Below are 26,211 nucleotides of genomic sequence, written 5' to 3' on the forward strand. Positions count from 1 at the left end.
ATATAATGAAAATTCAGCATTTCTTTTCAGTGGCTTCCACGTCATGTGACCCAGTGGCTCAAAATCTTTAACTAACTGTATTACTGAACGGGACAGTGAAAATTCAGTATTTCATTTAATAGCTTCTGAAATTTGATGGAAATATTGATATAAAGAAAGATGAAGCCAAGTAAAGTCCAATAAAAAGAGTGTGTCCCATGTGGCCCATGTATGGATACATTTTGATATTGATTTGGAGTCACGGGGTCACATTATATGGAAGCTATCGTAAGGAAATCAAATTTCATAATAAATTTGATATAGAAGATGCAGTTAACATGTAATCAATAGATGTGTGTCTTGTTTATCCCATTTAGAAATACAATTCATCATTGGTTTGCAGTCACTGGGTCACATGACCTGGGAGCTATTAAATTACTAAAATACTTTCAGCAATCAAAATAACTGTGCTACAAGTTAACTATTATTTTTTTAAATAATAACTTTAACTAATATCAAATCATCATGTAAGCTGTTGCAGTTTCTAGAGAAGGTGCGCTTGATTTGCTTACCTAACTGTCCAGGAATGATATTAATATTATTAATTAGTATTTTGTGCGCACATTATATCTACTTTGTGGCCACAAATTAGTATTTTGTGGCCATGCACAGCACCAGGGATGTATAGGAACTTGCATACATAGGCAGTGTTGTGTACAGCGGCTACTGTTGTTTAAAATTCTCATTAAAAGCTGTAAAACACCCAAGTGGCACCAGAATTTACACCAACTACAGTATACAAGTTTGACTGCAAGGTCACGGTGTACGGATCAGAGAAAGACAAAACATACAACTGACAAAATGCAAACTTTCTTTAACACATGCCCTGGATGAATACTTAAGAAACAACAATCTGGGATTGCATTTCCAAGCCATGTCTACCACATCCGAATTTATCTAAGCACATAAAGCAATTTCATTATGCAACTCCCTATCATGTGACCACCTGACCGTCTCTACATTTATAGCATACAGAGTGTTATATTGACTTGTTGTATCAGGACTCCAGAAGCACATATAGCAGCTGCTGCATCTATTTGTTTTTATGCGGCCGTGGATGGGGTCCAGCTGGTTTTCCTGATGATGGATGGCTTTTAGGATTGTCCTTCTTAGTGGAGTCGGATCCTTTTCCGCTTGGCTTTTTCCCGCCTGAAGCACTCTGGGGCTTTTTGACTTGCTCTAAAGAAAATATGCAAAAAGCTTTCTTAAGTAGTTCTTTCACAGAATGAGAGTAGTGCAACATGCCAAACAGATTTGTGGAACACTCTCTGTAATAATAACTCTTATCAAACTGCAACCAGAGTTAACATCTTGGCATACAGATAATTCAGGTAGTAAAGGTAAATAAACCGATGTTTTAGTTGGCAAGTTCCCTGTGAACTCGAGTCCACTGCTGACTCACGGAGTTGCTAAACCTGTGACACATGGTTATTACTGGCCAAGCTAAACTCGTGACATCTTACTCAGTGGAAGGCAACATTTCTAGTTAAACAACCACACCTCAAACTACAGCACATGTACAAATACACAACACAACTCAAATTCAGATCACACATTTACAGGCCAGTGGTACAACATTTTTCATACACAAGTGAAAATTCAAATAATCTGTTAAATGATGTGAGACCGATAATTATAACTTTGAACAGCTTAATTCCTCCAACAAACAAAAACAGGGTGTGATTAAGATGATGTTCTATCAATAGTCAATCAATAGCAATAGACCAAGCCTGGTAATTGTGCGCATGACCAACAAGATAACAGTCATCAAAATCAGATTTCAGTGTGCAAAGGAATATAAAAAGGTAAATGACATACTGTGGGAGGAGTGGTGACCCGTATCACTTTTCTTGTCTGTATGAGGAAAGATGAAAACAGCAGCACACATTGACTGACATGAAACACATTTGTTTTACTAAAACAACAAATTACAGCTGATTATGCTCTGTAACTGTCACTAAAGACTTTTCATTAAACTACAGTGCATGTACATACAGCATGTAGAAACCTGGTTCTGATTCAGGCAGCAACTCTACAATGCCAGTGGTACTATATTTTTCATAAACAAGTGAAAATTCATGACATACTGTGGGACGAATGGTGACGAAGAGACTGGATAGCTCAGAGCTGACCAGTGAGCCCAGGGACACCAGTTCAACTGTTAACTGTCAACTAAGCTGTGCTGCTCAATCGTCAAGACAAATGAGCAAAAAGGATGAGACAAGCAAGGTCTGAGTTTGGCTGCCTTGTTAGCTCCTTAGCTTCTTGGAAACGTGTTCAAATTTTGATAAAGATCATGTGCTCCCCATAACTTTTCATCACAGCCTATAAAAGGGCTGACGTACGTACCTTTGAAAATGTTGAACTGGAAATACAGTACATGAGCGGTTATGACGAGTTACACATTAGTGCCCAGAATATAAATATATATATATATATATATATATACCATATTTTTAGGATTTAATGAAGGAGCAACCTACAAAAATTATGAATGTTGATTATGTATTCAACAGCTGTATTGTTCCATTTTACATCTATTTTACTAAAGTCACTGTTATAAATGTTGTTCAGTAGTAAAAAAGCAATCCTTAACATAAAGTGTGTGGGTTATATATATTTTTCTGGGGGAAACCCTGATCAAGATGATTTCTATATTACCTGTCTTTTGTCCTGGTCTAAATGGAGGTCCCTTGTAAGAGCCTGGTGCCTGGCCCTGTCTATACTGGGGTGTGCTCCAGCCTCCATGTTGGCCAATATAAACAGGTACGGGAACTGGCTGGAAGAATGGCTGGATGGGTGGACAACCAGGACCGATGGATGTGGTCTGTCTGCTCTGCTCTGGAGGATCTGCTTGTTCTGAGACAGAGAGGCTGGTATGAGAAGACATTTTGTACTTTTAAGTGTTAGCACAGTGTAAAACTGTGTGTGTTACAAAATACTAGTCAAACTGAAATGAAATTAATTCAAAATGATTATCCTTATGAATGCACATGTGCTTGAGAGATTTACAGTGGTATATTATTATTAAGTGTGCACACATACAAATGTGTTTTGTCATACACAAGAAGGTATTTCATTAAAAGCACATCTTGAACAGTATTTTTCTGCTATAATAATACTTTAATAGACATAAACATACCAGATTCCAGCTGTGATCCAGCACTTCCTGAGACAGGAGCTGCGCTTTCATCTGTGAATGGTAAATGCATTTACAGTGCTTTACAGTTTGCCTTGCACACATACACAACAATGGTAGCAAGCTACATTGCTACCATTTGGTTTCTGTGTCTTCCTCAAGAACACTTCCACATTTGAGCAGCAGCTGGAGACTGTACCACCATCCCTGCATTTTAGTGGATGATCAGCTGAGCCACAGCTGTCTTCAAGAGGCCTCAGATACAGTGATTACACAAGGAAAATAATCGATCTACTCAGAGCCAACTTAGCAGCTGCAGATATCCTGTATTAAGTCCTGCGAAACACTTTGATGATTGGCTGTATTATACTTTCATGATACATCTCCACATGTAAAATTTCTCACTATACATGTTCCTGCATATTCACCTGGGTTAAGTGTGACCAGTCTGGCCTCAACAGGCTGTTTAAAGATCTCTGTCAGATGGTCCTTCAGTGATGAAGCAAAGGCCTGTGTTGCTGTCACCTTCTTGGAGTCCAGGTTGATCCGAGGGGTGTGAGGCTCAAACTTTGTAGCCCTTGGCAAGTCAAATGAAGCCTGTGGGGAACCAGTGAAAGAAAGCACTTATTAATGGGATGTGTTTTTACCCAAGTCATGTAAGACAGGGATGTCATAGTTGTGGGGATTGGCAGCATCACTAGGGGATGCAAAAATGTACATAAATTCTCAATTAATTACTTTGTTAATCAAATATCCTGAAAATAAAGACAAACAGCTGTTATAATATCCAACTGCCCAAGCTGGTGGACCAACAGTCCAAACCCAAAGACATTTAATCATATAATTTAGAGAGGAGCATGAATTCCAAAAATGTACAAATCTGCAACTACCAAATGTTTTGCATTTTACTCCAATAATATCTAATTAACTGTATCAGCCAGTTTTGAAAAATGAAAATCGCAAATTTATTTCCTGTTACTTGACTAACTACTTTCTGCAGCTGTAGTTAAAATGTTTCATATTTATCTGAATTCTTTGGTGGCTGAAACATAGCATGCACCCAAATAATATACAGGTCAATTTCTCTCTCTGCCTCAGTCATGTTGTCTCAGTAATGCATGAAGAGGGGCCGTTTAAACTAACCTAAAAGACACATATTCCAAGTGCATTCAATATTGGGACAACTTTTCCTCTTCAGGCTAACCCTTCATTCATTACCCTTTTCCCCCTCCCTTACTTCTTCCATCTGTGACAATGTTCATCTCACCTGCAGAAAGGCTAGGGTTTGGGATTGACTCAGCAGACCGTTGATATCTTCTCTGGCTTTTCTCATGTTCTCAGTATTCTCAGTTAACCTCTTCATGAGATCACGAAGTTTCATCTGACCCGTCTCCAGCTCGTGGTCCACCTCATGTTGGGCCTCACGCTCTTCTTGGGCCAACATATCCCGCATCTGCTGAAACACAGCTGCAAATGCTGTCTTCCTCTTGGTAGCTGCTTCCTAGGCAAGGATCATGACAGTAGCCACAGATACAGTAAATACAGTAAAGGATAAGCAAATAGATGTAAACACCGACATTATGTAATTGCCATCACGACTTCTTTTGTAAATGAGTCACCACTTTATTTGTGTTCTATTCTTATGAAAGGGGGGAAATCTAACAGGTAAAACATACCTTCAGCTTACTCTGCATGTCATTAATTTGAAACATAACTGTCTCAGTCTTCTCAATCTTCATGTCCAGCAAACCCAACTTCTCTCTGAGGTCAGTCTACAAGACAGACAAAAACCACAGTCTCTGTACACAGACAATGACTTCACCCTACAAGTTTTATCATTAATGATGAGGGAGGCAACTTTTATGGTAGTAATATAAAGGTCAGCCCAATAGCATCATCAAAATCATGTTTATTTTCCACACATTAATCACATTCATTCAACTTAGTCTCTCTCCATATTTTTACCATGGCTGTGCTAGCCCTCTGCCCCCCTGATGCCCCCTGTCATGATCTCATCATGGCAGCCCTGCCTTCTCCCTTGTGTGTGTGTGTGTTTTGTATTTCCCTGTCTGTATTATTCCTCCTGTGTCTCTCCCCATGTCTGTTCTGTGTGTGTGCATGTGGGCGAGGTCTCCTTCCACAGGCAGCACCAGGTGAATCCACTCCAGTAATCAACCTTCTATAAAGCCTCTGGATTCCCTCCTGCTTGTCACCAGATCGTTTCTTCAGTCTATGTGGTTGTTTGCGTCCTGGCTCCTCTCTGTTTTTGCCCCTGTGCTCTGTGGTTTAGCTTGTGTGGCTAATACTCCTGTGTTTTTTCCACCTTGTCTCAGATTGCTGTGCTTGCATGGCAGTCTCGTGTTTTGCTTCCTCCCTGCCTGAGGACTGGCCCGCCAGTCACCTGCTCTCCTGTGTTTCCGCTCTGTGTGAGTACACTGGAGAGACAGACCTCACTGCACCGTGCCACAGGACGCCGCATCACGATACCCTCACCCTCGCTCTCACTGGTGACTTCACAAGCCATGTTTGGATCCCAGGACAACGCAACATCCCTCTCCCTTGCACTTGTTTGCATGTTTGAACATTAAAAAACTTGTTATTTACGTGTTATAACCTGTTGTCTGAGTCGTGCATTTGGGTCCAGATTCTGTACAAATAATAACACTCCCCCCAGAGGGGGCCGCTCCCTAATCTGAGTACCACTGATCTAGTAGGAGTCTTAAATGACTCACTGTATTGTACATTGATGCCTTAATATTGTAAATTATATTTATCAATCTTAGCATTAAGATTAGAATAAGCTGCTAACCACCTTAAAGGAAAAGTTTGGGAAACAGATCACTTCTTTGCCGATGGTTGCTGGGGTTGGTAAGATGGAAAAACCATCAGGCCGAGACTAGATTTTGAAAGTATCGGTCCAGTAAACCCCGCCCTCTGCACTCCAGCCTATCTCTAAAGCCACTCCCCTCAAACAGTGAAGGCGTACTGTCTGTCTCACAGTCTGGTGCCTGCCAAATACCACCGACGGGAGTCCTCACAAGCGATAGGAGGAAGAGTGAATGCATTGTTTTCATCACATCTATCTACAAGTAGCTACCTCATGTCTCATTCTGCTGTGGGTAAACACCTAATATTATCACTGAATGCAAACAACTGACATTGCCATTGCTGGTAGTACTGATAGCTATCAGAAAAACACTGATCATGTTGCTCATCTATTGCTTTACAGGCAAGAGTTCAAGGACTAAGTTTGGAGTGATCACATCGAGTGCTGGAACTTTGTCTGCTACCTATTTATTTGTCGTTCTGTATTTACTCCTTGTTTTGCATAATCTTGTTTGAATAAAGTCTTGAAAATGATAAAAGCCTTTTCTTTACATTCCCAGCATAAACAACCATCCCATTACAGTTTTTACTTTACATGATGCACCAATAATAAAACCAATTGAATTACATAAGAATCTTGTTTATTGCATTTTTTAGAACACAAATAACAAAAATGATAAACCTTTTATCGTTTAGAATATGTGCTGTGCAATTAGCATAAACAACTATAACCAGGAAGGACGTCCAGAGGTTTCTTGACTGACAGAGATCAGAGTTGGCCAACAGGTTAGGCTGCTGATGTGGCAATCCTCTACTCTTTTGGCAGTGACTGTCCTGTAGAAAGAATAGCAAAATGTCACTTTCAGAGTAATTTATATAGTGTCACTTTTTTAATTATTATTTTTACAACACATTTTGACAGTAGCATGCACAAGCTCTACTTTCTGGACTTTTTGTTGTACACCTTGGAGTGCCCCACATTCTACTGTGGTCAGCTGACAGTCGGATCATGAAGTGAAATGTCTATTTTCTTAAAAAGAAAGTGTCCTATTAATATGTAATGGCCTCGAGCAGCAGGCTAACATGTGACTGCTAGGACCAGTACTTGAAGCATTTTCCTGGTGCAGCTAATGAAATGATGCTGTTCCTTTTTGTAGTGTATCGCTGCTAAGGAGCACATTCATGCACATATGGCAAACCAACTTGATATGAAAGAAGGACATATGTGTACATAAAATGTACCCATCAAGGATACATATTACTAGAATAGGTGTGGTCTGATCCATGTTGCTATCAGCATCAAGTTAGACTCAACTGTCAGAGAGACTCTGCAGAAATATCAGAAACAGCAGGACATGGCTCTGCTGTGAACTGACCTCCATCTCATAAGTATAGGACAAAAAAAAATTGGCTACATCAGCATATTTGTAAAATGTCCATCTGCTTACAAATACAATGCAAACTATAATCACTGATATATGTAATCTCTGAACAGTAGTCTTGGCCTTTCACATGTGTAGCACATAAGAATTAGTCCGTCACTCACATACAGCTCGTCTGGCTAATGTCCAAACAGACCAGGGTGTGAACACTGCTACATGGATTATATCCACAGTACGCGTAAACGTTGGCCTGCTTGTAAACAGTAACGGTACATTTAAATATGTTTCATACGGCAGTAGTCTATCATAACTAGCTAGCTATCGTTAGAAACTGACAATGCAAACGATGTACGTGTTGGGCGAATATATAAGACAGCAACATAAGGAGCAATTGTTAGCCATGTTGACTACATAATGCAGAGTAATAAAACATTTCCCGACAACCAAAACAAACCAGCTCATTACCTGTCCAACAGAAACACAGCTCCCATGGCGTCCGTTTTCAGGCCTTCGACTCCATCAGTTGTCATCAAATCTCTGACCATCCACTCCAACAGTGACTCTCGTATCACCTCTTGAACTATCCAACTCGTTTTTGTTTGTAGCCTTCTTGAGTGTGGTCTTCCTTTTCTTGCTCTGTTTGGCAGTGCAAGCTGCTGTCCATAAAACAATGAGCACAGTATGCTCACCACAGCTGTTTTGAATAGACTCCGGTCAGGTGCAATGAGCGAAGGGCAGAGTCAGCGCAGGTAAGAACAGGTTGATAGACAGGTAGGCTGCCCATACAATAGGTTAGGGCCGCTAAAATTGAGTGGATGAAGTTATTACAGCCCTGTCTCTGACAGATACTGTGGATTTTTTCCCCAAAGCATTTGATAATTTGATTGCTGTCTGGATGATAAATACAACACAGGCTTCTCAACAGAATTACCAACTCCAGCTTTACATGCAAAATCCCACAATTTTACACATCACAGTGTGTTCACAGGTCTGATATATCTATTAAGGACATGTTGTTTGATACGTATCATCAATATCAATACAGCAGAACCAGAGATACTGCCTTTTGTTATTCCATGTGTTCTTCTTCCTTTTCCAAACCTTGTGCCTACATGACCCACAATGCATCTTCTTCACTGAGTGACATCACTGGAGGAAATGTATCAGTTTACATGCCACTTTCTCTGGAGCCACAAAAGGCTTTATTTGTTTCCACATATGCAGTTGTCCTCCACAAGACCTGTAAACACACTTGAATATGTAAGGTGTAGCTACTTTTTAATATAGTCCACACTGATGCCTCTCCATTAACAACTTAGGTAAGAAATAAATCTACCAGCACCTATACATCTAAAACAGATAAGCTGTTTCCCCATGATCCTTGTATTTATCATAAGTATCAAGAACGCTAAAAAGCATTTGTTTAAAATCTGACATGATTCCTTCCATAATACCAGTTAATCCAGTGTATCTGATAGCCAGACTGGAGACTTGTGTAACACTGACAAACACACACCTCTTTCAGGCTCCTCTGCTCCTCAGGTGATATGAACGTGCAGCCTTTGTGGACTTGCTGGAGACATAAGCTGCAGATTGGTCGGCCATGCTGGCTGCAGAAGAACTCCATCAGCTTGTGGTGGTCCGCGCAGATGTGCTCTGACAGGTTGCCGATGGGCTCAATCAGCTGGTGGACACGGAAAGTTGGGTTTTCCCGGTGAGGCCGCAGGTGCTCCTCGCAGAAAGAGGCCATGCAGGTGAGGCAGGTCTGGGCCGCTTCTGCCTCCATACAGGTGTCACAGCGGACCACATCATCTTTCTCCGCCTTGCTCTCCTCCACCACCAGGCTGGTCGAGCAGAAGGTCTGGACGACGCTGCTGAGGACCGTGTTTTTCTTCAGCTCCGGTATGGTCTCAAAGAGGGTCCGACACTGAGGACAGCTGTAGGTGTCGGTCCAGGTGCTGAGGAGGCAGCCCTGGCAGAAGTTGTGTCCGCAGGGGATGGTCACCGGACAGTCAAAGGGACTCAGACAGATGCTGCAGGTCAGCTCATCCTCCAGGCTCATCAGAGAAAACTGGCTCTGTTCCGTGTCGGCCATGATGAGACGTCAGATGAAGCTGCGAGGGAGAAACGAAACTTAACTTTACTTTATTTCCTTCCTCCGTGTCACTCTCTGTTTTTCATGAACGAAAGGCATTACTCCGTGGAATTGAAATACCGCGAAAAGGGAAAAGTTGAGGAATAAACACATAATTCCAATATGACTGTAGCAGCGCAGCCACTCCTTGAGCCAGCTCTGTGTAATAATTAGCATCAGCACACGGCTCAGCGCGGCAGGAATACATGCCAAAGCCATTACACACATTGTTTGTGTACTTAGAACGAATGTCTACGTTATTAAACAAAGCATAATTACTTTTACGCCGACGTAGGCCTACCTTTTGTGCGATTAATTTGTGCAGCTGGCAGTGAAAAAGCAGAAGCTCTGTAGCTGACTAATAATTCATGACGTCTGATGATGCCAGTACTGTGCGCGTGTGCGTATGAATGTCCGCTTTTTACACAGACGATAAAATGTTAATAGCTCTCCTTGAAACTTGACCAGTCTCTTACTTGAATGACCACCATTGTTACCGTAACAGTAATCGGGACATTGGATAAAAGCCAGGTTCAACATTTTTGTGATGAGTCCAAAGCTTTCACTGAGATCTCTTTTGGATCTCTCTCTCACTCTTTTTTTTTTTTTTTTTTTGTGTCTTAAATCACTTTATATATCAGAAAAACAAAAACAAAAAACACTAAAAAAAAAAACAAAAAAAACAAACAGTCTTTTGTACCTTGATAGGAATAAAACTGGAAAGTTCAGTGTATGTAAGTGGGAATTTAAAAATGTGTTGTCTTTTTTAATTTTTTAAATAAAAAGGGTACATAAAACTTACTCTGATTACTTACATTAAGACTGTTTATTCCCTGCGCCTGGTTACAAACCCAGAAGAATGTACATAATGTCGGGTTCTCTTTCAACATTCGTTTCGGTATCTCACTATGGGACACACCTCCTACGCTTGTCCCCAGAAGCTATTTTCCACTATGCCAGTCTTGACTGGCAGACAGATGTGATGTCTGCTCCCAAGAGGAGGGACTTCCTCCTCGTTATAAAGCCAGACATAACGTCAACTCTTCAGTCTTAAACCTCTTCTCGCTCCCAGAAGCAACCTCTCAGACAGCAGGTGTAGCTGAACTAGCAATGTGGTTCACAGAGCGAGCTAACCACTCGGTCGACGAAGGCTACGATACCTGAACCTGCAAAACTATCTGAGTGTTAATGGCTAGACTGTCCCCAAACAGTAGCTGCTTCCACCCCTTATGGAGCTAACGGTACGTCGGAGCTTGTACCTTCCCTTGCCATGGAAGACGTGAAGCTACTGGCAAGGATTTGTGCGTGTGGCAACAAGATATCGGGGGCAGACACCCACTCTGCTTGTGCCGCGTGCCTTGGGCTGCAACACCGCACTAGCATCCCCGGTCTCCTGTGAGCATTGCGCACGCCTGTCCATTAAGACCCGCCGACGCAGACTAGCACGCCAAGCTAGCCTGTCAACAGCGGACCCTATGATGGGGGTAGCCAACCCCCCGTCACAGGAGTTAGTGGAGAGCCTCGAGGGGAAATGGCATCCCTACGGGTGCTAGCTGGGGCGAACAGCTCGATGCTATTGCTCCACTAACTGAGCACGATGACCCCGAAGCCTACCTAATGGCGAAGCACGGTGACATCGCGGGAGATGCTTTCGACTCGGATGATGAGTCCATTAGCCTCAGGTCTGACAATGATGAAGAGGACCTGGAGTGCTCCTTTACTCCCTTGACGGCTGCAAAGCAGTGGGTCACCAAACCCACGCGCCGGCTCGGATCTGCACGATGTCTGCAAGAGAGCAGCTGCAAAGCTCGGCATCGCGTGGCCAGAAACCCTCACAGAGGCCACCACGTCTCGTTATGAGGGAAAAAGGCTGCCCAAAGTCAAATCCTCTACCAGACAGTTCCTTTCGGTCTTCCCGGAGTGGATGGCAGAGGCAGCCCGGTCCTGGAACAATCCTCTTACCGCCAAGAACCTCGTTCAGGGAGGCTCGGCGCTGGACCGGGCTGATATGGAGGAGAAAGTTTTCTCCCACCTCCCTCCAGTCGAGCCTCTGCTCACCTCCCACTTCCATCCTTCTAACAAGTCCACCATGACGGCAGCGAGCCCCGCTCTCCCATCAAAGGCCGAGTTTTTTCAGTCTTCACTGAAGAGCCATGGCCCTGATGGTCGCCCAAGAGAGAGCTAGGTGGCTGAACCACGGCTTGGAACTCCAGGCTGTGTTGCTGGCGCTGAAACATTTTCTGCCCTTTGTGAGAGGACAGCATGTTCTGGTCAGAACGGACAATACCACGGTAGTGGCATATATCAACAGACAGGGAGGGCTGCGTTCAAGTCACCTGCACATGCTAGCACACAGACTGATAATAGCTTTTACCCACATACTGGGAGTACTGAACCTGGGAGCAGACCTGCTGTCCAGGGGCAACCCTCGCTACAAGGACTGGAAACTCCACAGCGAGGTGGTGGCTCAGATTTGGGGGAGATATGGCCAAGCGAAGGTGGATCTCTTTGCATCAGAGGAGAACGCTCAGTGTCCTCTGTTTTACTCACTCACGGGCCAGAGCGCTCCGTTGGGGCTGGACGCCTTGGCGCACGAGTGGCCTTGTGTCCTCCTGTACGCTTTTCCCCCATTAGAGCTGATAACTCCTACTCTCGCCAGAGTGTGGGAGAGGGGCCTGACTCTCATCCTGATAGCTCCCCGATGGCAGAAAACACTGACTGACCGGAAACACTGGCTAGCGGAGATATTTCAGCTGCTGCATGGACAGCCGTGGAGAGATTTTTCATCCTCATCCGGAGCGCATGGCTCTATGGGCTTGGCCCGTGAAAGGGGGAATTTGGCCATTACTGGGCTCCCACATAGCGTCATTGCCACTATTCAGAGTACCAGAGCCTCCTCGACGCACTGCGCTTATGATGGCAAGTGGCGCGCATTCGAGGATTGGTGCGTCAAAACAGGAGTGATAGCTTTCCAGAGCCCTGTCCCTGTAATTCTTACAGGAGCTGCTGGACAAAGGGTTGGCTTTCTCCACTGTCAAAGTGTACTTAGCCGCTATATTGGCATGTCACGTAGGCTTTGGGGACAAGACGGCAGGTCAGCATCCTCTCGTTTGTCAGTTTATGAAAGGAGCCAGGCGCCTTCGACCAGTGTCAAGGAGCTTGGCTGCCCCGTGGGATTTATCCTTGGTGCCCGATGCACTGTCGCGCCCACCTTTTGAGCCTTTGCATCAGGTAGAGCTTAAATTTCTCTCCTTTAAAACAGCTCTGCTAGTCGCGTTGGCTTCGGCCGAGTGCGTGAGTGACATACATGCGTTGTCGGTGAACCCGACATGCATGCAGTTTCTAATCGGGGATTTTGAAGGTTTTTCTGAAGTCCAACCCCGCGTTTGTGCCCAAGGTTTTTAACCCAGCACTGTCATGCCACCCTATTGAGCTGTCAGTGTTCTGTCCTCCTCCTTTCTCCTCGCAGGAGTACGAAAGCCTGAATGCGCTCTGCCCGGTGCGCACATTACATGAACATGTTGACAAGACGGCTGGATTCAGAAAATCAGAGCAGCTGTTGGTGTCGTATGCTACATCACACTTGGGATTTAGTGGCATCTAGCAGTGTGGTTGCAAATTGCAACCAACTGAGCACACCTGGTCTCACAGTCCGACAAGCTGGATGTAGACTGTTGGTATGAAATCTATCATTGGACATGTATTATCCCTTCCTTCCACTATCTGTCTGTGTCACTATAAAAACCCCCACCACTACATGACACAGCAACAACACACAACCAACAAGCTGAAAATGGTGAGTTTCTCTAACCTGTTCACTTGCAGTAAGCATAAATAAGATAGCAGCTGTTACCTTTGCTTTTGCAAAGATTTAGACATTGTAATGCCAAGGCTGGCCTCCCCCCGTGCAGACCAATCCTGACACCAGTTTGCAGGGGCACCATCACTGCATCCTGGGTCAAGCGCCATCCAAGACGACACCAACTGCTTTTACAGACAAGCAAACAAGCCAGAGAGAATTGAGAATTGCAGCCAGACCTTTCTCCAGCCGTGTGCATGAGTTAAACGTCACAGATAATACACAATTATGTACGTTTTCTGAAACTGAAAATATCTACAAAGTTGTAATGTTAAAGTTAGAATAGTTTGTAACTACAGTTGGCCTGCAAAGACAGATTAGTGAGTAGATGAGTGTGTTCAGTGTGATGATGTTTAATGTCCTCGACAACCTCTGCAGTCTCATTAAGGCTACCGCTGTTTTCTGAGACATGTAAGCACTTTATAATTCAATTGTGGCACACTTAATTACTTATTTTATGCTGTAGAAAAACATTTGTAAATATCTCAGGCCTGTGGTGGCAACAGACCTAAACCATTTTTTTTTTTTTTTTTAAAAGTAGACTTTCAGAGGAGGGAACCGGATGTACAAAAATACTTTTTGGAACCACTTCTACTTTTCCGACTTCATGCTCATGAGATCCTCCAGCTGGGACTTCATGGAGTGCCCTTTCTCATCCCACTCCTGCTCCTTTTCTTACAGAGTCATCTTAAGACCCTCTGTGGCCTGAATGAGGGATGTCTTTGACTCCTGCCAATCAGCCCGATGAACCTGCAACTCCTGCTCAACATTTTTCAGAGCAGCCACAAAGGTGTCGTTCTCGTGTTTCTGCTCGTCCAGCTGAGCCACATGTAGAGCTCTGGATTTCTCCAGCTCCTCCAGCAGGGAGGCACTCACCTGCCACCAGTGGAGGCAATCGGTGTCTGGCAGATTTTAACATACCTCCATGATGAAAATCAACTGAAACTCAATCAGGAGTAACTGGTGTTGTTTCCGCTCTGTCATACCGTAGTGACCAGGTTGATTAGATACCAGTTGTTTGAATATATGAATGAATGAGTCCAAGTGTGAGTTTTACTCATTACTAACCTGCCTGAAATTTGGTGGACAAGGTATCTCAGTGGCACTAAACCACTCTCTAATATTCATTCATCTTTGTAATGCAAGAGTTATGCAGTGCACTTTGGGATTTAAATACTGACCGATTGATTTAACCACGGCCTGCGCTGATATCCTCAGTTCCCAGAGGAAGCGTTGGTTCTCTTTTGGTTTTCCTCACATGTGGCACTAATGCAAGAGCATCACACTCATCAAAACTGCGCTGTCGAGTTCCGACCCTTCTCACTGAGGTCTGTTCCATACAGAGAAATGCACATGTTGGCACCTGGCTATACACTTCATGTGTACTTTAGATGCAGTTCACACTTACAGTACAGCATGTCTTCATACTCCATGTAGAAAAGCTGAGGAATGGCAATTGCTTGTTAACAGGGCTAAAATGAAGGTTCATCTCGCCAACAGAGCATCCCTGCTAGCATACACACAGTCGCCCTCCACCTAAGTACAACTACACCAACACGTGATAATGTTACTCAATATCAGCCACAAAAAGAAAAAGAAATATCAACAAACGTTGTGTCCTTATCTCTGTCGGCCAGGTGCTACAGAAACAAAAAGTATGATGCCCGAGTTTACACACACCTGATGGTCACTGTGCGTGCCTTTTAACACACCTGAGTTGCACCTTTAAAATAAAAGCCTCAGGCCACACCTATCATATATAGGGCATCGGACATGTACTATCTCTATATACAGGACATTTACTAATGTTATACTATATATGTTTGTTTTTTTACTTGTACCCCCACATACTTTGTGCTCATGCAGATACCACCAGCTCACTACTGTAAATATGACTCATGACTGTGTGTGTGTTTGTGTGTATGAATCCCTCAACAAAGTCAGACCTCTGGCAAATACTGTTCACAACAATATTCAAAAACAATATTTCAGGATACTGGAGCAATGAGTTCTGGTTTGGAATACAGACTTTCTAAATCTTCATCAGAATAAAGAGTCATTTTGAGAAATAAATATAGTATCTGTAGATCGACATGAGTAACATCCATAGATCAATATCAGTGTAATCTCTGTGTAATTCTGGATTCACAGCTTCTAACAAAGAGAAAAGAAGAGTGTCTGAAAGAGAAGCACATGTTTATTGATACCAATCATTGCTTAATGTGTAATACAACATGATTTTAATTGAACTACATCAAATACAGAAATATGCATTCACACAGATATATTTATAGTTAATCTATGCATCTCCTGTTGGGTAAACTGAATAAAACTACCACACATGCAAGCATGACACATTTTGGTTGGTTTAATGTGAGCTTATCAGCATCAAATCGCATGCAGTGGGAACCACATAGATGTCAAGAGCCATGAACAATATTTCAGTTTAAGCTCAGCAAAACAACAAAAAACAAAATAATCTGTGAGCCACAGGAGTCAGAGGTTGATCGAGGATATGTTACAAGCCATAACAGAACTCATGTCATATGTTGCAGGAAATATGTTATCTTCTTTTTTTCTGCTACACAATGACACACCCATTGTGTAGATGAAGTTTGGTAGTGAGAGTAAACCAGTGTCAACAGAATGTCTGTCTGTTATTAGACACTTATTATGGTTTGGGAGTGCTCTCAGTAGGTTCACAGAGCTTCGCAAACCAGAATTCTCCATTGTGATATGCAACGGCAAAGTGAAAACAGTAGATTTCCCAATGCCGGTTTACACTTTACATGTGGTGATATGCTGCACCTTTAAATACTGGCATGTCACTAACAGCCAGTTAATGGATTAATTCACCATAACAGTCACAATGTCTGAACCGTTCCCAGCTGTAAACTCATTAAATACAATGAGGTCAGTACTTAGGCTTCCTTTGTCAGAACAAACAGAGAGAACTGTGTCCAAGTTAACTTCACTGTTAATGTACTGTATGTTGTGTAGACAGATCTAAACTGCTTGACAACCGCAGTTTATTACATCATGTAGCACCTGCAAGATGAGCATACTCGTAGTAAGTCTAAATCAAAGTGACCAGTAGGGACACTGACCAACCACTAATGTGCTCCAGTGTTGCCAAATGCAGGAAATGAGCCACTGTAACTAATGTCACCAGCGCGCCTCAGCAAACACATCGTACAGGCCAGGGTAAACTTTGTATAACAACAAAAAATTTACCCCTGTGAAACTATGCATCCTACTTCCATCCAACCACCTGACAAAATGCCAGCAGAGCATCTGATGGCTTGTTAAGCTTGTCTAATGCCTGCCATTGACATAAAATAGCATGGCTTTGTATTTCTATGGGGCAGTCCATGCAAGCATGACATCTGAGGTTCTGATCAAGGATTACTGCTGCATGTTATCCCTTCCTTCTCCTCATAATATTTCCTGGCTCAAACTCCACCAATCTAGGCAGAATGCCGTGAGTATATTGTTAAGAGGAAGAAAAAGAGACTGTCAAAACTTGATAAGAACAGAGTCCATATGACCACTTTTCTAATCAGTCAAAAAGTTGAAGAAATGAGCTGGGTGATTCAATTGATTCACATTGCTTATATCAATTAAATCCTCAAGATGAAAATTAGAAGCCTCCATACGTCTGTAAGGTACACTGCTTGTGCAGAATGGAAAGCCAATCACGTTGCGCAACAAATACATTTCTAGCCCATCGCAAAGGAATCTATAGGGAATGTAAAACCCATTTCAAAATATCTTCAACCTCAAACACACACCAAAACAATCATTCCAATATTATCAGTTATAATTACATGTTCGCGAGTGATGTGATTGATTCAATTCTCTATCCAGGTGTATTGCTAACCATTCTACAATGTGGTATAAATGGTCCGCATATAAATATGGGAGAGCCACCAGCACACACACATATGCTGTACTGTAATTGAACAGTGTGTGTGTGTATTCTGTTCTGAGCATAGAAAATGAGAAAGTAGATTAAATCTCTGAAAACTGAAACAAACCCAAGTAACCCTAGCTACCGCTCCTCCCTGTCTTCATTCTATTAAGACACCCAGCTGAAACTAACTGGTTGACAGCCCATCTGAGTTTTTACCTCTGCCAAGTAGGATATGTTTTTCACTGTTGGTTTGTTTGTCAGCAGGATTATACAAAAACTACTGAATAGATTTTTGTGAAACTTGAATGGAGGGTGGGCCTCTGCCAAGAATAGAACATATTAAATACAGGAATACAGGATCTGGATGAAGGGACGGACTTTCAACATTCTGAGATGGAGTGTTTTTTGACATTTCATTAATTTCTCAAGGTGTAATACATGGATACTGATGAACAAAATCAGGTGTCAAAGTTGTGGATGGTATCTATAACTGAGTACAAAATAGGGCTGCTGGGCCTTGATACAGGTACGTACTTTACTGACTGCCATTATAGTTGGTTAAATTGTTGCTTGCTTGCTGTATACTACATATTATGCCATCAAACACAGCATTTTCTATTCCTTCTACATAGGCAATATATCATGTGTAATACATTTAACTTGTTTCTAAGTACTGATTGTGTGTGACTGACATATAAGCGAGTCACAATGACTTTTACTCCTTTTTGAGAAGAAGAATTTTATGGTCACTTAACCACAGTCAGCAGCTGTAAATCACACAAAGCACAACTAACAACAGTTAGGGACATGAGATACATGATGCCAGTAACTGTTGAGAATAACCACCACCATCTATTCCTTCATTTTCTTGGTATTAAGCAAACCTAACAGAACGATACAAGCAGTAATAAGCACTAATAGTTGAGTCATTCATTGTTTCATCTGATACCATGAATATGCCATTCAGTTGCAACTGCACAGACAACATTGGCTTTCCACTTCAAACATTGGGTATAATCAGAATATATATGTATGCATAGATATATGTGTTCACTGTTCAAACCCATTCGAGACTTAATTTCTAAATGCAACTTGCAAGGCTTTCTTTTGCATTATTAATAAGAGAGGGTAGAACAGCAAGCTGACTGTTTGTATTTGTGCTCTTGCATATGCCATTTATGAGCATATGCTCCTCACGCCTGCAGTTTGCACAACGTAATGGAAGAGCCACTTGAGAAAATCCAGAAAGCTGGATACACCGCTTCAGCAAAGGGGAACACAAAGGAGTGGAAGGGATATGCCCTGTCTGCAACATTATAGAACGTAGCTGTGCCCTCCTCACAATCCAACAGCACACCTACACGCTTTGGATTGGGATTGATCAGCACGGTCTCACTGCTGTTATACCAAGCGGACAGCTTGACGTTGAACCACTCAACACACCAGGACTGGGCGTTGCGGCCCAGCCGACTGGTGGGGCCTTTGCGGTCAATGCTACTGTAAGCCAAGCCTATGCCAATGAAATTGTTGCTGCTGAGTCGAACCTCCCAGTAGTGGCGCCCTCTGGAGAAACCCTTCGAGGCGAGCACCTGAGAGCAGACAGCGAAGCGTTCAGGGGAATCTGGGTAGTCCATGTGCTCATCTGACACAGAGGCCTTAGTGAAGCCCTCACTCAGGGAGATGCGTTTGTGGGCCGTCTTTGGGTCTAAAGTGAGCACTGTGCCATCTGTTACGGACAAAAATAAAATAATTATAATTTAAAAAATATGGTTGCTATTATCATCATCATTAACAGGGAAATATAGCTGCTACACTCATATACTTACATTTCAATAGTTCACTTCTTTTCTCAGCAGATGTTATGTCTGGTGGAATGTGTGAAGTTTCTACAACAGAAGACAAATAGTAGTTTTTAGTTTGGATATCAAATAAAAGCTTTTGAAAAATAACATATTTTTACAAGTTTTACATAACATGTCAAATTCAAGTAATTTCAAGGTGCATTTTCTCGTCGCTTAGGATGCATGTTAGTATGAAAACCTGCATTTTTTAAATGATAAAAGTAAGCTGTGTCAATACATGTCTGGCATTTGTAAGGATGTCCCCTAAAACTCAAACTGATTTGAATCATCAGTCGTGAAGACTTGACCTGTATTTTTTGTCGAATCATTGTACTTTTGTTTTTTAGCTGCATCATGATACAAAAAGCAATCCAGTAGCAACAGCATGGGAGACTGTAATTGTGTACAAAGTCACTAAATAACTGCAAACCACAAGAGTAACTATAACTGAAGCAGAAAAAGAGTGGAAATGAGGATTTAGCCATGCCCCTAGTGTCACATCTGGCATGCATGCCAAGATGGAAAAAAAACACACACACACACACACCATGTTGTAGTGCAACAAGTTACTTCCTCTAACCTGAAGCTGTAGCCAATGAAAAGACAACATGGCAACACCTGATATAAGAGTCAAATCAACAGAACTCAAACCCTCTCCTGCTTCTCTGAAATCACTGGTGTGGAAATACTTTGCATTCCCTGTGAGTTATGTCCACAGAGTTTGTGTTATTGACAAGAAAACAACAGTTTGTACGATATGCTATGTGCGTAGCCAGTGTTGGGCAGTAACGTCGCTACAAGTAGCAGTGTTACTAGTTTAACTACATTTCTCAGTAGCGTGGTGGTAGCGTCGCTGTTTTCTGAATGAAATAGCTTTTCACTAGCTTGGCTCGTTTATTGACCAAGTAGCGCTGTAGCGTCCACACAAGCTACATTTTTATGAACACCTCTGAGGCTCAGCGCAGCGGAGCTTTCTGCCGTGGTCTGAAATAAAAGGGTCAGTCAGTGACAACACCGCTATACACGGCCGAGTATGTGGAGCCGACAGAAGCATTTCCATGAAATGAGGGACAGTGACATCATGGACCAATCCTTGCCTACAACATCTCTGCTGCAGGGGAGACGCGTTAGCTTGAGTGAGTTACGTTACTTGATGGAAAGATGGCAGAAGTTGAGGAGGACGGAGACAAATTGATCCCAAGGGACGCAAAAGACACACTTACACCTTTTGTGGATTGTGCGCTGTATAAATATCTTTAGCTGCACAGATTTTGATATACAATATATTCTGTTAATAACCATCATTAGTCCAAAAATTTTACAATTCTAAATCAGAGGAGTACTTTTTCCAGGGGAAGGTAAATGGTGTCTACCTGGTTTCTGTAATTCAGCTCCAGGAGTACAGCCTCTGGGTTCGTCGCTCGCTCCAAAACTAATCAGGTTCTCTAGTGATTTGGCTTGGTCCTTATTTCCCATACTGGCCTCAGTGGACTGGGGTGCTTTTTTGGTCTGTTCTAAAATAACAAAAAAACAACAACAACAAAAACAATGTTTTTTTTGTTTTAAATAAAATTGCCTTTTTAACTTCAGTGAAAATAAAGGCAATGTTCAGTTGTTATCGATGACAAGGCAGTTGCAGTAACACACTGCATAGGAAACTTCACACAATAACACACTACAATTTAGCAGCACCAAAACTGTAGCCTCCCATATGATGATTAGGTTGAATGAAGACATTTTTAAAATCATAACATAACAGACTTTATGGAGGATGTATTGCATTAGAACACTGATTACAGCCAGATGTACCGTATAAACTGGCCATAAATTGTTAATAATAAATAATAATAAATAATCTATTAGTCAAGAATTGACCATTTCTTACTTTGAGGTTTCTTCTTTGGGCCTTTGGCTTGGAGTTGGGAACCTGGACTGGGGAGCATGGGAGGTTCTGGCTGCCCTGTAGCCCACTGCATCCCTGCAATTGAAATAAGCAAAAGTAGGGGCCAAAATTGGGCATCAACTAAAACTTGTGCATGCACCAGTATCTGCAACATCTTACAATACAGTGATGAAAGTTCTCAGTCATCTAAGTCATGGTTATTCTAAGTGATGATGATCTGAATTAAGGATGATGAGCTACAACCCTTCATAGTAAGTAATGCAAGGTTATAATGAGATAATAAGGGACCACTTGGTAGCTACTCAGTATGAGCAATTTGCAGCGTAAAAAGAATAACTAATGATTAATTAATTACTAATAAACGAGTCATTACTAGTTTCTGCCATTCACTGGTTGATCTGGAAGCAGCTCACCAAGAGTGAGTGAGCTGTGAGTCACAGGTACTGCTAATTTTTACTTAAAGATATATTAATATTGTATCCCTCAGTATGTTCTTTCTCCATGAGCTGTTCCTGATTAACAGTGAATCTGCCACTGAGCAGTTCAAATAAGTAAAGACTCCTCCTGAGAGTCCTTGAATATGGGATTATTAAGGACCTACTCATTAAAAATGTGTTAATTATTAGACAATTCCTCGCATTTTGTCTGCCATGTTCTACTTTTTTCCCCCTACTTATTTGTCTTCTGCCTGCCCTACATGGAAGACCACTTACAAGAGCCCGGTGACTTACCCTGATAATACGGGGGCAGATTAAGGCCCAGATGTGTCATATAAAGAGGCACTTGTGGCTGGAAGGGTGGCAGGTTGGGTGGACCTCCTGGACTGTGGGACCTGGGCTTTCTTTTCTGCTTTTGAGGGTCTGGTAGTTATGAAATCGGACGATGTAATGAGAAGACATTTCGATTGATTCACATTACAAAATGCAAGTCAAAGACGTTTTTAACCCTCTCAAAGAGCATGTAAGCTAGACAAAGACATATTAAGGTATTTTATTGACTTATTAACTTCAGAAATTCAGCATGCACAACGCACACAAGTACTGACAAACAAAAACCCACAAATGTTTTTGTCATACACACTGGCATGCATTTTGTTGCATAGGTATATGTTCTGAACATACCAGATTCCTGCTTAGATCCGGTACTTCCTGAGGCAGGAACTGCTTTTTCATCTGTGAATAGTGAAGGGACTGGATTTATATACACTTCCACATGTGAACAGGAGGAGCTGGAGATCGAACCACCAACCCTGCATTTGGTGGCCGATCTGCTCCACCTGCTGAGTTACAGCCCTGAAGATCCCAGGTATTATGATTACACAAGGAAACATTTTATTTTCTCTGAAATTCAAACTGTTAGTCCAAAAACACAAAACTAAAGTCAACTTTTGCTTTAATGTCCAGTAATTCCCATGACACCATCTCACCTGACGCAACAATGCTGGTGTTTAGTTCTGCAAAAAGAAAAGTGTGATGATTGACTACATTATAATTTAATAATACATCTTCTTACATCACATTTTCAAAAAAAAAAAAAGTACCTGGTTTAAGTTTGAGTAGTCTGGCCTCAACAGGGTCTTTGAAGATCTCTGTCAGATGCTCCTTGAGTGCAGCAGCAAAGGCTTGAGTTGCTATCACTTTCTTGGAGTCCAGGTTGACTCGAGGAGTGTAAGGGTCAAAGTTAACGGCTGCCGGCAGGTCAAATGAAGTCTGAGAGGAGAGGAATACAATTTGTTTTCTTTAATCGAGCAAAAATGTATTAACAACAGCCTAGATGATGCATATGCAGAGATTAAATAAATTCTATCCTCAAAGTTTAATGAGAATTGTTCTTGAGCTTTATTTATAACATGGTTTGAAGATAAGATCCAATTCCTAGTGTGGACATTTTTCAAGAATAGTAAATACTACATTGGCATAAGCAGTGAATTAAGGGTTTCCAGAATTAAATATTAAATACTGTATATAAACAGGTTTTCTAATAAAGACATCAGGCTTGGGTTGAACTTAAAACATAAAACAAAAACAAAAAAACACCAGAACAGAAATGAACTCTAAGCCAGATTTTGGCCAGTTCTGGTTTATTCGGTTTGATAACATCTGGCCGTGTTATGGGCTGGCATGCTTGTGGCTTACACAAGACCCCCCAAGTGCCTTAGCGACCAGTGATCAGTTTATCTAGGCCACAACAATTTTCTATAAAAACTGCGACACTATGCAAATTGATCACAGCTGTCTCACCTGTAGGAAGGCCAGAGTCTGGGACTGACTCAGGAGACTGTGGATATCTTCTTTAGCTTTGCTCATAATATTAATGTTCTCAGTAAACTTCTTCATGAGACCTTTGAGTTTGGTCTGACCACTTTCCATCTCACGATCAACTGCATTCAGAGCATCTCGCTCATCTCGAGCCAACATTTCCCGCATCTGCTGATAGTCAGCGGCCAACGCCTTCCTCCTGTTGGTTGCCGAGTCCTAGGGGAGGATCATGAGAGGATCCGGCAACAGATCAGTAACAACACAAAATGACAGAAGCATCGTTGAAAAACAATACAAAAACTCATGGTTATGGATTGAAAATGAAGAGGAATCACACGGTTTAAGAGCGTCATGCTTGAATGTCAATTCTGTTAGACCAGGAGTGGTTGGAAAGATTCACCTGTGCACAGAGTAGGAGTTTAGTGACGGGGAGGTTACATAAGTGCTGGGTGTGTTCTGTTCAATTCTTTTAAGGCTATGCTACCACACCAATCATGATGTAATGTTTTAGAGCTGGCTGATACTTACCTATGAGTATTGCAGAATTTTATGAAGGTACATTATGCACTGTGCTGGAGCCACTAAGCATAGTTACCTGTGAGATAAAGTTGAAACCTGATCCTGGTGAAGGCTTTAAAAATACCTTCCTTCCTTAGCTTAGAAGATCAACAGTATTAAAAATGATTCATCCATCTATCTACCCACTCAATAAATAGTTCAATGGTTTTTGGATCCCTGTGTTTGAATGTGCACACCAATAAGAAGCTGTAACAGTAATAATTCCCACATTATCAGGCAATAATAATCATGTCAAATATAGGAGTCTTTTTTAACTCATTTATTTCTCATTTTAACCCAGCCTCCTCTTCTACAAATGCACTCATTTTCCCATGTTTGTGAATATTACAATAATCATCAAATGTTGAGCATTACCTTGAGCTTGTTTTGCAGGTCCTGCATCTGAGAGACAACATTCTCGTTTTTGGTCATCTTCCCATCCAGCAAACTCAACTTGCCTCTCAAGTCAGACTACAAACAGATGAATATGATGATTTAGTTAATTCAGACAGATACACACACAGTTCAAAGTGAATGGTGGTCTTTATCTGCACAGGATCCTGTGAGAGTAATAACAAACTTTACAGGAGCTTGGACAAAGCTTTATAGGAGCTCTATCCAAGTCCAAGAGGTGGATATGTCACAACCTGGGCAAAAAACACCAAAACTATACTACATATAGGTATAAGAGGTAAGTGAGTTTTTTTATTCTTGATTTGTTTAAACTGCCCCTTTAAAGTTACTGACAAACACACACCTCTTTCAGGCTCCTCTGCTCCTCAGGTGATATGAACGTGCAGCCTTTGTGGACTTGCTGGAGACATAAGCTGCAGATTGGTCGGCCATGCTGGCTGCAGAAGAACTCCATCAGCTTGTGGTGGTCCGGGCAGATGCGCTCCAACAGGTCGCCGATAGGCTCAATCAGCTGGTGGACACGGAAAGTTGGGTTTTCCCGGTGAGGCCGCAGGTGCTCCTCGCAGAAAGAGGCCATGCAGGTGAGGCAGGTCTGGGCCGCTTCTGCCTCCATACAGGTGTCACAGCGGACCACATCATCTTTCTCCGCCTTGCTCTCCTCCACCACCAGGCTGGTCTCGTTCCTGTTCGACCTCAGGTTGAAGGTCTGGACGACGCTGCTGAGGACCGTGTTTTTCTTCAGCTCCGGTTTGGTGGCGAAGAGGGTCCGACACTGAGGACAGCTGTAGGTGTCCTTCCAGGTGGCGAGGAGGCAGCCCTGGCAGAAGTTGTGTCCGCAGGGGATGGTCACCGGACAGTCAAAGGGACTCAGACAGATGCTGCAGGTCAGCTCATCCTCCAGGCTCATCAGAGAAAACTGGCTCTGTTCCGTGTCGGCCATGATGAGACGTCAGATGAAGCTGCGAGGGAGAAACGAAACTTAACTTATCACGTAGGTTACGCGAAAACGAAAGTATATACTTCACTATTAAATCTAGCTTGCAATATTCAATGTCGGTGTCGACTTTTTTTCCTTACATGGCGTACTTTCTTGAGCGCAGTAGTCGGTTACTGTGAATTAAAGCAGTGGGCGTATAAAAGAACGTATCTCGAGACGTGGTTTGACATTTCGCGTCGGGTTTGTTCATTCATATTTACATACACAAATTTTAAAAACACGACCCCACAAAGTAAAAAGCGTCCATAGACCTCGACGAAATCTTCCACAATACCTTTAATCCTCGAGTGCACGGTAAGTGGTGGGTAGTCCAACTGGACGTCGCCGGACCTCAGCTCCCCACAGTTCGGTGTGACTCTGGTGACTGACAGCGCTGGTCCAGTATCAGGATTGTGACGACACCCGGGTAGATCCCGCCCTCTGTCTCTCTACTGCTTGTCCCGTACTTTCTTCCACGTCGTCGTAGTAGTAGACTACTCTTTAAAGGGGCATTATGTAGTTTTGGAGTACTCAAACTCCCAATTTAAAAACTGCAGTATATCTGAGGTAAAAATACAAACTCAGAAACACATTTTGTTTCCATAACTGAACAAACAGAGCTGATCTCAGAGGAAAACAAGGTCCCTGCCACACTGTTCTCAACCGTCAAATGTAAAAGTGGAACAGATTGAAATCGTCTCGATCTTCGAGGTCTGTTTCTTTAGCCAGTCACAAAAGGAAGGTTATTTGTTCATTTCGTAAAACAAAATCAGCCAATGAAGAATTTCCCCTCTGATGCAAATGTCTTCACCGAGACTAAATGTTGCACCTTTAAAGTAGCGTTGTTGTGCAGCACAGCAGCAGCCAAAGATAGTAAAATGCTCACGTGAAACAGATTCTCTCTTGGAAAACAAGATAAGGAGGCTCATTCCCCTAATAAAGAGGCTATGAAATGTCAAGAATGACAAA

The 26,211-nt window shown here is 42.4% G+C and overlaps 2 protein-coding genes across 6 annotated transcripts; both read right to left on the reverse strand.

Annotated features, from left to right (window-relative positions):
- Positions 1 to 776: 776 nt before the first annotated feature.
- LOC119006388 (E3 ubiquitin/ISG15 ligase TRIM25-like) lies at positions 777 to 14,692 on the reverse strand. Of its 3 annotated transcripts, none has more exons than XM_037086972.1 (9): positions 14,561 to 14,692; positions 8,903 to 9,500; positions 4,855 to 4,950; positions 4,446 to 4,679; positions 3,607 to 3,775; positions 3,182 to 3,232; positions 2,701 to 2,898; positions 1,858 to 1,893; positions 777 to 1,218 (listed from the first exon to the last, which is right to left on the reverse strand). In XM_037086972.1, the coding sequence occupies exons 2-9, from the start codon at positions 9,479 to 9,481 to the stop codon at positions 1,073 to 1,075; spliced, it is 1,509 nt and encodes a 502-aa protein (XP_036942867.1). In that variant the 5' UTR covers positions 9,482 to 9,500; positions 14,561 to 14,692; the 3' UTR covers positions 777 to 1,072. The 3 variants fall into 3 exon arrangements, with proteins under 3 accessions (XP_036942867.1, XP_036948293.1, XP_036934894.1); XM_037092398.1 differs by lacking the exon at positions 14,561 to 14,692 and adding an exon at positions 10,336 to 10,440; XM_037078999.1 differs by lacking the exon at positions 14,561 to 14,692 and adding an exon at positions 9,822 to 10,041.
- An 866-nt stretch (positions 14,693 to 15,558) lies between these two features.
- On the reverse strand, positions 15,559 to 25,677 carry trim25 (tripartite motif containing 25). Of its 3 annotated transcripts, none has more exons than XM_037093995.1 (12): positions 25,538 to 25,677; positions 24,610 to 25,225; positions 24,228 to 24,323; positions 23,277 to 23,510; positions 22,577 to 22,745; positions 22,463 to 22,489; positions 22,158 to 22,208; positions 21,768 to 21,896; positions 21,019 to 21,111; positions 20,507 to 20,647; positions 19,119 to 19,178; positions 15,559 to 19,018 (listed from the first exon to the last, which is right to left on the reverse strand). In XM_037093995.1, the coding sequence occupies exons 2-12, from the start codon at positions 25,204 to 25,206 to the stop codon at positions 18,486 to 18,488; spliced, it is 2,130 nt and encodes a 709-aa protein (XP_036949890.1). In that variant the 5' UTR covers positions 25,207 to 25,225; positions 25,538 to 25,677; the 3' UTR covers positions 15,559 to 18,485. The 3 variants fall into 3 exon arrangements, with proteins under 3 accessions (XP_036949890.1, XP_036957834.1, XP_036965784.1); XM_037101939.1 differs by lacking the exon at positions 25,538 to 25,677 and adding an exon at positions 25,344 to 25,496; XM_037109889.1 differs by lacking the exon at positions 22,463 to 22,489.
- Positions 25,678 to 26,211: the final 534 nt, after the last annotated feature.

Source organism: Acanthopagrus latus, chromosome 1, assembly GCF_904848185.1.
Source record: "Acanthopagrus latus isolate v.2019 chromosome 1, fAcaLat1.1, whole genome shotgun sequence".
Taxonomy (NCBI): domain Eukaryota; kingdom Metazoa; phylum Chordata; class Actinopteri; order Spariformes; family Sparidae; genus Acanthopagrus; species Acanthopagrus latus.

What these genes read in the sequence shown, in the direction of transcription:
- trim25 (XM_037093995.1), bottom strand. Translation starts at nt 25,206, where the DNA reads ATGGCCGACACGGAACAGAGCCAGTTTTCTCTGATGAGCCTGGAGGAT. An exon ending in ACCTGCAAAACAAGCTCAAG is followed by an intron (nt 23,511 to 24,227) that starts GTAATGCTCAAC and finishes ATCCTCCCCTAG; the next exon opens with GACTCGGCAACCAACAGGAG. An exon ending in CCCAAAGAAGAAACCTCAAA is followed by an intron (nt 20,648 to 21,018) that starts GTAAGAAATGGT and finishes TTGTTATTTTAG; the next exon opens with AACAGACCAAAAAAGCACCC.
- LOC119006388 (XM_037086972.1), bottom strand. Translation starts at nt 9,481, where the DNA reads ATGGCCGACACGGAACAGAGCCAGTTTTCTCTGATGAGCCTGGAGGAT. An exon ending in ACATGCAGAGTAAGCTGAAG is followed by an intron (nt 4,680 to 4,854) that starts GTATGTTTTACC and finishes ATCCTTGCCTAG; the next exon opens with GAAGCAGCTACCAAGAGGAA. An exon ending in TGGATCACAGCTGGAATCTG is followed by an intron (nt 2,899 to 3,181) that starts GTATGTTTATGT and finishes TCTCTGTCTCAG; the next exon opens with AACAAGCAGATCCTCCAGAG.